This window comes from Cydia splendana, chromosome 20 (assembly GCF_910591565.1).
Source record: "Cydia splendana chromosome 20, ilCydSple1.2, whole genome shotgun sequence".
Classification (NCBI taxonomy): domain Eukaryota; kingdom Metazoa; phylum Arthropoda; class Insecta; order Lepidoptera; family Tortricidae; genus Cydia; species Cydia splendana.
Genome location: NC_085979.1, coordinates 5029960 through 5042209, shown reverse-complemented (window position 1 = coordinate 5042209; position 12250 = coordinate 5029960). Strand labels below are relative to the sequence as shown.

Below are 12250 nucleotides of genomic sequence, written 5' to 3'. Positions count from 1 at the left end.
ACTAAATTAAACATAGGCTATTGTGCCCCCCGGACCGTATTAGCCGGCCCAAAATGTCCCCATGGCCCAAATGTCACAAGATCTGTCTACGTCTACTGTCTACTGTAAAAACGTCTACTAGAACTTATAAAGAGGAGTCTGGTCGTGGTAATCTATGGCTTGAGTACATCGTATCACATATACCTACAGTGTGTACATTTACGAGCAGTGTGTACAAGTTATTTTATTTTAGTCGTTAGTTGCCTCGCGACCGCTGTACGGAGCGCACGTACGGATTTTCATAGGTTCGGTGTTTCGATGTTAATATTGTGTGATATATTGTTATACGTATGTGCTGTGGTGTTTAAGGTAGGTTGTGTTTTATTATGTTATTAAAAAATATTTCATTTATAATATAGATATTTTTATTTGCTTTCAAATAAGTTTAATAAATTAGAAGCGTGTAAGTACCTATTGAAAAATATAACCATGCCGTTTTTGGTGATGGTATTTTAATGAATGTTTTTAAATTTAAAACTTTGATTAGGTACGTACATATAAAAAAATATTTGTTTCATATAAAAAACAGACAAATACAAACTAAACTAACTGTATATTAAAACTTAATTAAGTAATTAATTAAATCATATTTTATTACGTACCTAATTAGTTTTAAATGTTTTAATCTCATACGGAAATATTTTCTGGAATAAATTAATTTCATTCATTAATTTATTAACAATTTTCTTTCGATTTATCGGTTGTTTTACTGTCAATTTTTTTTTTTACGTAATGAAACTTACAAAGAAATATACTAATAAGAATGCAATAATAAATTCATTTAGGTACATGTTCTATTTTTTTTGCAAAACTTGTTACATTTTAGCTGTTGCCTATCTATAGTTAGTTTTTTTTTACCATTAGAAATAAGGTAAACAATCTTGACGTGTCTTTTATATTGAAAAACACTTTTGAAAAATAAGTCACGGGCTCACGGCAAATATGTAACAATTATGAATCATATACGATTATTTACATTATTTTGCTTGCATAAGTAACAGTTACTGATTTTTAAAAAGCGTTTTTCAATTAAAAGATACGTCAAGATCGCGTAGTCTTTTTCTAATGCTAAAAAAACGAACTATAATGTTAATAAATAATTGATGATAAAAGTATCAATAAAACTCATTAAAATGAATAATATTATCGCATCAGTTTTTCTCGACTCGTATAGGAAGAACATTGTCACATCACTAGTCTGTGCCTACTACCTAAATGCCACGAGTTACCGATGTGTGCTCATCACTAATCTTTTAAGTGCTACCTAAATGCCACGAGTTACCGATGTGTAGTTATCCTGGATCTCACGTCTGTAAAACAAGGCTTCCGTACATCAAGTCCGACTCACGCTTGACTACATATTTCTAATAGGCTTTCCTGTCATCTATAGATGAAGAACTATTTGGTGTATTTTTTTAAATTTTTAGACCCAGTAGTTTCGGAGATAAGGGGAGGGAAGTCATTTTTTGGCTATTTTCTTAAATAACTTCTAACCTATTTATTTTAAAAGTATAAAAAATATTTTTGAAATTCTCAAAATGAACTCTTTCATTTGATATATAACAGGATATAGTTGGAAAAACTTTATTTTTTAACTTTCTCATTTACCCCCCAAAAGTGGCCCCCATGTTTAAAATTCATTTGTTTACGTTACATGTCCGTCTTTGGGTCACTAATTTACATATGTGTACCAAATTTTTTAATTGTTCTAGTAGTTTCCGCACGCACGAGTGATCCTATAAGGGTTCCGTTTTTTCCTTTTGAGGTACGGAACCCAAAAAAAATAATGGTGCCTCAGATGTCAAGGAAGTAGATTTATGTGCAGGCAATACGTTTTTTCTTCTGGGAAAACCAGTGCGGAAACCGGTTACCTTATAAACTGGTTTCGAAGAAATGTGCCTACTTGCAACTACATGCGTCGATAGTCCAGTCAATGGAGTATACTCGACCTCGATAACTCTGAAAAAATAATTAGCCGAACTCGTTGAGAAAAGTATAATTATAACTCATTGAGTAATTAAAAAAAAATACTGAATTTAAATAATCATCATCATTTGCCTGTAACATCAATAAGATGATGGTTTAAACAGTGTCCATAAAAGATGCGGCACTTCCGCAAATAACCAATGCGAGAGCGAATTAAAATAATAAAGAAATAAATTTTGATCAATATCTTAAAATCGATTTTGTTGTTAGTAACCGAACCGTGGGCTGGTGTTGTAACACACAGTTCACAACGTCCAATTTTTAGGGTTCCGTACCCAAAGGGTAAAAAGTGGACCATATTTCTAAGACTCCCCTGTCCGTCTGTCTGTCTGGCACCAGGCTGTATCTCATGAACCGTAATACTGATAGGCACTTGAAATTTTCATTGATGATGTATTACGGTTGTCGTTATAGCAAGTTGTTGTTGTTATAGCAACAAATACTAAAACTACCATACAATAAACGTGATTTTTCTGCCGTTTTATGCGTAATGGTACGGAACCCTTCGTGCGCAAGTCCGACTCGCACTTGGCCTGTTTTTTAGGGTTCCGTACCCAAAAGGTAAAACGGGACCCTATTACTAAGACTTCGCTGTCAGTCCGTCCGTCCGTCTGTCTGTCACCAGGCTGTATCTCACGAACCGTGATAGCTAGACAGTTGAAATTTTCACAGATGATGTATTTCTGTTGCCGCTATAACAACAAATACTAAAAACAGAATAAAATAAAGATTTAAATGGGGCTCCCATACAACAAACGTGATTTTTGACCAAAGTTAAGCAAAGTCGAGCGTGGTCAGTACTTGGATGGGTGACCGTTTTTTTTGCATTTTTTTCCGTTTTTTTTTTTTCATTATGGTACGGAACCCTTCGTGCGCAAGTCCGACTCGCACTTGGCCTGTTTTTGTTTTGTGTGGACAGATCACAGAAAGTATCACCAATCACGAGTTGATTCTCGAAATTCCGAGTAGAAATAACATAAAATTTTCCAAATTAATAAAAGTTGTTTGGACAACTTTCAATAAAATAGCCCACTTAATATAGTTTTCACTGGCATTCAATCGATTTCTAATGGATATGTTATTATATTGACTAATCATACGATACAGGTGGTTTAGCTGGTAGTTTACGATATTAAATTCTTATAATCAAGACTCTACACTCACGCCCCGCCCGGAAAACGCGCCTGTGTGACGGAACCTTAATTCTTTGTAATATCAAATATTTCTAGATTGTCCTTGAATTTGTCTGCTCTATTCTTCCACAGTGGGACAGTAGGTTATAAACTATTTATACTTCATATGTAGACAGGTTTTTTTCATTAATTACAAATGCCTGAGATATATCTTAAAATATAATTTATAAAATCAAGCGATAATAACCTTTAAGTCCGTGTCATAAAGTATAATTACATATGTTTTATAACAGTTATAAAACAATTATAACAGCATATTAAAGTTACGCAGAAATAACCCGTGTTCCCTTTTCATAAAGCTCTCAACACATGCTTTATAACATTGCCCGTATATACTTCAAAAAACTATAGTAGAATCAAACACACGCGAATACGTAATGTGCTCCCTGTCACACCTACCCGCCGTAGGTAAGTGTGACAGAGAGCGCACGTATTGAGCAGGTGTATCGTGGTACTGGAAACAGGTGCTGAGTTTACAAAACATATCGTCTGCAGTCTAAACGAATGATCAACGCGATTCTATTTCATTTTTGTGGCGCAAGAGAACAAGCGGTAGCGTTTTTGTCTCAATATTTTTATTCGTTTAAAACGTGACATTGCTACATCGTAGCGTATGCTAAACGGCCCGATTCGAACATTAATAATGTCAAATATTACGGCTAGATACGATAGGTATAGATTAGATATGTCAGTGTCAAAAGTGACGTTTTCGTTTGAAGTCACTTTTGACACTGACGCATTTAATCCATGTCGTATCTAGCCGTAATAATTGCCGTGTCTTAAAGTTCGAATCGGGCCGAAAATTATAGTAAATTGAATTCTCTCGTAGCTCTCTATCTCAGTATATAAATAGAATAAATCATAGTCATAATAATCGTAGTCTTAGAATAAATCTAAACGAAAAATCAACGCGATTTTATTTCATTTTTGTGGCGCAAGAGAGCAAGCGGTAGCGTTTTTGTCACAATATTTTTATACCTAAGTGCTACGTCGTAGTAAAATCATACTTATTTAATTTCTATCGTAACTTTATATGCCAGAATAGTTATATAATAAATCATAGTACCTAATAGTTGCATACAAAATGACCGCGCCCCGAACGGAATCACCTCACCCCGCTGCGGTGCCTGCGGTAGATTGACTCAGGTTGACAGAATTTTACTCTAATAGGTAGATTACATATCAATCTATCTATCATATATTTCAATTAATATCTTACTCCTAGCGCTACCATTGTCGCTACCTCTTATAACTTGTCCAGTCTGGCCACATGCCAATAATTTTGGAACGCTCCCACTGTAATCCTTGAAACTCTGATGAACTCAGCGTCTAAGTCTGTCGTAGTTGTCTGGAACTTAACATGTGCTTTAAGAACGCGATACAATTTATAAGCGGCAAGCGAGAGGAGTCTCGCTGGTAGTTTTCAATTAGAACCCATTTTTTGCAGTTGTTTACTTAGGCGCCGTGTTCAGACTATTATGGCTACATTGAAAACTTTGTAAAAATTACAGAACTTATTTAATCTTCTCTTCTTCCTCGTTCCCTCAATGCTGAGGTTCGCGACCACATGCAACATGTCTCCATTGATTGCGGTCATAAGCCAAGTGGACTGCACGGTGCAGGCTGCCGCCACTCGTCTTCTTTATGGCGTCAGACCATCTCTTACGAGCCCCACCTTGAGCGCGTTTGCCATTCATTCGCCCCAAGATGATACACTTCTCCATATCATGCATTGGTGATCTCATAATGTGTCCGAAAAATCTAAGGGTTCGTTCATGGCATGCTTTGGAGAGCCGTGTGGTAACGGGTAATACTGAGTTCTTCCAAAATAGACATGTTAGTTCTTCTAGCTATCCAAGGTATACGCAGCAGTCTTCGCCAACACCACATTTCAAAAGCGTCAATCCTAGCAACATCACAGCTTTTCAGGCTCCAAGTTTTGGCACCGTACATAAATAAAGATAAAGATAAATATATTTTATTGAGTTAATAAAGGTGCTTAAACTACTTACATAACTTACATTTATTGTATTATGGTACAAAACCAAATGGCAAGTAAGTGTCATCTGACCTTCGTACTAGTGTGAACTGTATCACAGTGGGTCAGGATTCACCGTCCTTACATTTTATTTTCAACACAGGTACCAATCCATTTATTTTATGCTTAGCAATTATAATATTACATATTTGTATTACAAGATAATAGAAACGTAATATTTAACATGACGACAAGGTAAACAAAAGATGAATAGCAAACCAATTTCTTAACATCTGGACTGCGGCCGTTGCCGGGCCGTATTAGACGTAAACAAGTAGTATGTATATGCAAAAACTTAAGATATTTTTTTTAAGTCTTTATATTTAAGTTACATTGATAATGTTTAAAGCACGCGTAATATCGAGAAAACGTATTCAATACGCTATGATTATAACGGCAAAAACCAAGTCGCAATAAGCTATAGAGTTCTCATATTTTTATAGGAATTTGACATTAATGATGTCATTGCCACACTTCGTCAATGCAAAGTCAGCTTGGTCCGACACTTGTGTTCTTTAACCCCCATGCAACGGATAGACTACACAATGTTTAGGGAGGCTGTATTCATAAATGGATCAACCGATTCGGCTGTCACTTTCTGTGAACCATCTGTGTTACATAAGCAGTGGTTTTTATGGCTCCTTTACACGATGGGCCAGGGCCGGCCACTCCAAGGGGCGCATTTATTTGTTAGAGGGAGCAAGTGATATTGCTATCTCATTCTACCGCATGGCTGCGTCCCTTGGAGTGGCCGGCGCTGGCCCATCGTGTAGAGGAGCCATTAAATAGATTTCAGTGTGGCTACCACCAGTTTGGCACTGACATAAACGCTATCGAGAACGAAACTTTACTTTCTAGAAAAATGTATAGAAAGTAAATTACGTAGACGTTAGCGTATATGTCAGTTTTGACACTGTCAGTGACTCATGGTACGGGCATAGAATAACTAATTGTACTACCGTACAGAAAATTCACTCCTTCACAAAAGTCAGATTTAGGTATAAAATTATACCTATACTCGCCGCCTGCAACAAAATTGAAACTTATAACCGCGCACGAACGGTGAATCTTCTTTGTGCGAGCGCCACGTGACACGACTATCGTGCGGTCGAGCGGCAGCCCACTGCCATACACCTGCCGGCCCGGGCGGCGCGCCGGCCAAATGTACCTAAACTGCGTAGTGACACTAGTGACACCCCCCTGGTACGGGTATAGGCCACCAGTTTGCGCTGTAATAATTTGTCGAGGGTTTATTGTTTTTTTTAACCTGACGCTACCTCTTATGGCTTGCGCCCTGGCTAGGCGCCAATGCTGGATTTAATGAAGGGCTACCCTTGAAAATTTATCACGCACTTCAAGACTTCACGCACAGTTGTAAATTCACAAACTGTATATAAACCTAATAAAATACACCTACCAGCTTCTTGTTTTTAGGGTTCCGTACCCAAAGGGTGAAAACGGGACCCTATTACTAAGACTCCGCTGTCCGTCTGTCTGTCACCAGGCTGTAACTCAAGAACCGTGATAGCTAGCAGGGTAGGCAAATAAAACTGTCAACACATCAGCTGTAATTAAAAATTAATTTTATTATTACTGTGAATTATATGGCCCAATAAGTTAATTTTTTTAATGTCAACTTAACATCTATACCTACCAGCAGTTATCTCCATTCACAATTTACAAATAAAATTCCTCCACTTCACTCAAGATCAACATAACCTAAAAGTCAACACAAAATGGACTCTGTCAAGCAGTCTATAGATGAAATGACAAAGAACTTCAATGAGCAGATGGCGACCTTCCAGAGCCAGCTTGAGAAGACTGCTCCGACGAACCCCACTGCTTCATCACTGGCGGCCGAGTTCAATGCCTTTAAAAATTTTACAATAAAAGCACTGGAAACACTACAGTCACAGGTGAAGCTGCTGGCCAAGCAGGTGGACCAGCAGGAAATGAGGACTCGTCGTAAAATGCTCCTCTTCCATGGTGTGGCTGAGGCCAAAGATGAGAACACATCGGAATGGGTGCTTGAACTACTCAAGAAGCACTTGAAGTCCGACCTGGCTCTAAAGGATATTGCCCGCAGTCATCGCATGGGCCGGCCGCGAGGCAACCAATCTCGGTGCATTCTTGTGAAGTTTCGCGACCTCTCTGATCGTGACACGGTGTGGTATGCCAAAACTGCACTGAAGGGAACGGGTATTACACTATCTGAATTCCTAACGAAGCCCCGGCATGATGTGTTTATGGCGGCCCGGGATCGCTTTGGAGTGCGTGGCTGCTTCACTCGTGATGGAAGTGTTTTTGTCATCGCTGCGAACGGTGAACGCCGATGCGTGGCATCTCTCGAGGACGTGAATAAAATCCAAGTGGACGCTGATGCTAATAAGGCAGAGCCCGGGACTTCTTCGAACCAGTCGGACAAAGAGGCTAAGAGGCCCCGAAGGCAAGCAGCGAAGTTGCGCACTTAGTACCTATTACAGAATCATATTACTTTCTTCCTTCCATATTTATTACCGGACAAGTTTTCTTTTGATTAGTTTTTGTATGACTTTCATCCTTAGCCGTATAATGTCGTTTTTTTTTCGTACCCACTTTTCATATCACTCATTTAGTTGTTAAATTAAATTAAGGTATTTTGTGGCTTATATCTGACACTTGACAGTGACAGTACTGACATTTCTTTTTAATTTTTATATTGTTGCCAGGGTTTAAAGTAACGTTACGTTACTAATAACGTTTTTTGGATCGTTTTTTTTTTCTGTATGTTTATTTTTTCAGTTGAAACGTTTTAATTGCAGTACTGCTGGCGGGTAGTAGAATGAAATTTAGTCGTATATTTTACTCATTTTATATTTTAATCATACACATTATTTTATATATATATATACCTATATCATTTATTTTTTATGACACAACATAGTTTAGCTTGCGACAGTGATAGTGGTGATGAGTTTACTTCTTTATCGTCTGGCGGAGATGACGACAGCTTCCACAGCCTTCCGCCCTCCCTTCATGACATACTTAACGGACAACTAGTCGACGTGCCTAAAAATTTTAATATTGTACATATCAACGCCCAGAGTATTCCCGCCCACTATAATGACCTTCTATTAACCTTTGATTTAAATAACATACATGCCATTCTTGTTTCTGAATCCTGGCTCAAACCTTGCTTGCCGTCCACCTCATACTCCCTGCCTGGATTCCAGTTGGTGCGGAATGACCGCTCCGGTAGAGGCGGTGGTGGGGTTGCCATCTATATTCGATCTCACATTCCTTTTTCTATTATTAGTATGTCACCCACTTGTTCCAACGAAGCAGAGTATCTATTTCTTGACATTTGCTTATCCCATTCAAAGGTTCTTCTTGGTGTTTTTTATTCTCCTTCTATGCACATAAGTTACTTTTCTTCACTTGAAAAACTCCTCGAAGACCTTAAGCCTTCATTCAATCATCATATTATTATGGGTGATTTCAATACATGTTTATTAAAAAATGATTTCCGATCCAAATCATTAAATTCCTTAGCTAGCGCTTGCGACTTAGCCATACTCCCTTCTGGTCCTACTCACCACTTTCCCAATTGTTCTCCATCTTTACTGGATCTGACTCTTGTTTCCTCTTCAAGTCATGTTGCTAAATACGAGCAATACCCGGCAGTAGAATTCTCTTACCACGATTTGCTTCTCTTATCTTATAAAATTCGACCGCCTAAATCTAAACCCAGAATCCTATTACAGCGTAGTTTTGGTAGAATGAGCGTTGAGCACTTGTGCGATGATGCTCTTCAGATTGATTGGAGCGTGATTTCTAAGGCTAGTGATGTCAATGACAAACTTCTCTTATTTAACTCTCTTCTATCACAGCTTTATGATACCCATGCCCCAATCCGTCCCGTTAAAATTAAGCATCTTCCGGCTCCATGGCTGTCCGATAACGTACGATCTTTGATTGCTAAGAAAAACGTAGCTAAAGCAAAATACAGGATAAATCCATCTGACAGAAATAAGGAAAAGTACCATACGTTGCGTAACAGATGCAGCACTGTCTGCCGTGATGCCCAGAGACGTCACATCCACGGTTCCATTGAAAATGGCGATCCTACTAAGACCTGGAAATTCCTTAAAACATTAGGAGTAGGTAAATCTCAGCAATCCCCTGTGAATAAGGATGTAGATCTTGATTTGCTCAACCAGCATTTCTCCGCTTCTGCTACTTTCAGTGGACCGGTCAAGACTCAGACTCTCAACGATCTGTCTAATTTCACAACTTCTGTCTCCTCTCAATTTACTTTCTCAAAATTTTCCGAATGTGATGTTAAGAAGAACATACTATCAGTATCCTCCAATGCTGTTGGAGTAGACAATGTGAGCCGTAATATGATCCTCCCACTCCTTGATCTCCTTGTTCCTATCATTACCCACATCCTTAATAGTTCTATTTCTTCTAGTATTTTCCCAACGCTTTGGAAAGAAGCTCACATAATCCCTTTACCTAAAAAGTCTAAACCTTCTTCCTTTTCTGACTACCGTCCCATATCCATTCTTCCTTTTCTTTCCAAGGTTCTTGAGCGCTTAGTCCATCAACAACTAACTTCTTATTTAAATAGATATAGCCTCATGAACCCTTTCCAATCCGGTTTCCGTTCCGGTCATAGCACGGTCACATCGCTTATTAAAATCACTGATGACATTAGAGAGGGAATGGATAAAAGGATGGTGACGGTATTAACGTTGTTGGATTTTAGTAACGCGTTTAATACCGTCGATTTTGACATTCTCATTTCAGTATTACGTTCCCTTAATATATCACCTCCAGTTATTCAATGGTTTAGAAGTTACCTTGTCGGTCGTCGGCAGAGAATTAAAGTAGAAGGTTCTCATTCCTCTTGGTCCAACACTCTGGCCGGCGTTCCGCAGGGTGGCGTTCTATCCCCACTACTCTTCTCGATATTTATTAATTCCATCACCAGTAACATCGTCTCTTCTTATCACTTGTATGCTGATGATTTACAAATTTATTCTCAGGGTGTGCTTGACGATCTTCCATCCGTTATTAATACTACAAATATTGATTTAGAAAACATTTTAGACTGGAGTCATCGCTATGGTCTCATTGTCAATCCATCTAAAACGCAAGCAATAATTATAGGTAGTTCAAAATTAATCTCCCGAATAGATTTTTCTAATTTACCTACGATTTTATTTAACGGCACACAGATTCCTTATTCGTTTCAAGTTAAAAATTTAGGCATAATTATGGACCGTACTCTATCTTGGATTCCCCAGATCAATGAGGTTAGTAGGAAAATGTTTGCTGCTGTAGGATCCCTACGGCGGCTTCGTAACTTTCTACCGCTCGCTACCAAAATTGCGCTTGCTCATGCTCTGCTTCTCCCCATTTTAGATTATGCGGATATCAGCCATCCCGATCTTTCTGTAGAGCAACTAAATAAACTCGAACGTCTTCAAAATCTATGCATCCGGTTCATTTATGGCTTGCGAAAATATGACCACGTCTCGTATTACCGTTCGCAGCTCAAGTGGCTCCCCATACGTTTGCGACGCAATTCTCACATTCTTGCTCACCTGTACGGTATTCTCTTCAACCCCTCTACCCCTATCTACCTGAAGGAGCGTTTCAAATACCTCTCTTCTTTAAGATGCTCCCAGAACTATCTGCTTGCCCAAATTTCTTCTTCTTCTAAATTCTATAACGGTTCTTTTACCTTCCAAGCGATTCGGTTGTGGAATGCTCTGCCGTCTGAGCTAAGACATGCTAAATCGCTTCCCATTTTTAAGGCTCAACTCAAAATTCACTATCTGTCACTTCCTCAAACTCGCTAATAATTAGATTCTGTCTGTCTGTCTGATTCTGTGTTGTGTGATATATGTATGTATATATGTATTTATTTATTTATTTATTTATATATTTATTTATTTATATATCTCTTTAATGTATGTATTCATATTGTTATATATTTAGTTGTGCTGGTTTTTTTTTTTTTTTTTTCCTGATCTTGCACTTCATTTATTTTTGCTACCCTTATACTTATTTCTTCCCTTCGATAATTTCTACTACCTGAAGGTTGTCTGGAAGAGATCGCTCTTTAGCGATAAGACCGCCTGTTGTTGCTTAGTTTTTTATTTATGTTAATTTGCTGTATTTAATCATGTTTTCATTGTGCACAATAAAGAATATTATTATTATTATTATAGCTAGGACAGCTGAAATTTCCACAGATGATGTATTTCTGTTGCCGTATACCTACAAGCAAGCGTATATTGTAGAAACTAGCCCTTCCTACTTAATTTTACTAAGGAACCCTAAAAATAAATAGGCCCTTATCTATTAAAACCGAAGAATGAGTAAACAACTGTAGTAAACAGTTTGACGAAACTCACTGACCTACATTTGCGAGACGACTGATATTCTATTTTTAAATTGGTCTAGAACATTTTTTAGTTCAACAAGATTTTGAATGAAAATAGATTTTTTTTACGATCGGAGACAAACTATAGCTGGTCAAGCAGATCTTGTCAGTAGAAAAAGGCGGCAAATTTGAAAAATGTAGGTGCGAAGGGATATCGTCTCATAGAAAATTTTAATTTCGCGCTTTTTTCTACTGACAAGATCTGCTTGACCAGCTATAGATCCGACATCATGAAAATATAGTTTGTCAAAGGACTGTCTCATTTCAATTATATTAGACAGAGATAATCATACTATCTTTGTCTTACACTAGTACTAGCACCCAAAAGAAAAGGATCAGTATAATTTTCCTGGTTCTTACTGACTGACAAATTGGTTTGACCAACTATATGTAAGTAGATCAGACAGAGATGAAATTACCAATAATTATTAAGGATTTTTGTATTCGCAATAATTAGAAAATTGAGTTCAATCATCTAAAAAAGCTATTCCCCAAAAAATACAATTCATAAGCACAATGGCGAGCTTATTACTAATTTAAAGGCAAATTATTCTTCGC

At 37.7% G+C, this 12250-nt stretch overlaps 2 protein-coding genes across 2 annotated transcripts in view; both read left to right on the top strand.

Annotated features, from left to right (window-relative positions):
- The window catches only part of LOC134800845 (oxidative stress-induced growth inhibitor 1-like), a 67396-nt gene that overhangs the window by 24328 nt on the left and 30818 nt on the right, over nt 1-12250 (top strand). The window lies entirely within an intron of this gene.
- Nucleotides 6993-7727, top strand: LOC134800669 (uncharacterized). Its single transcript, XM_063773151.1, has one exon. The coding sequence runs from the start codon at nt 6993-6995 to the stop codon at nt 7725-7727; it is 735 nt and encodes a 244-aa protein (XP_063629221.1).

Bases quoted from the DNA above. Each gene is read 5' to 3' on its own strand.
- LOC134800669 (XM_063773151.1), top strand. From the start codon at position 6,993: ATGGACTCTGTCAAGCAGTCTATAGATGAAATGACAAAGAACTTCAAT.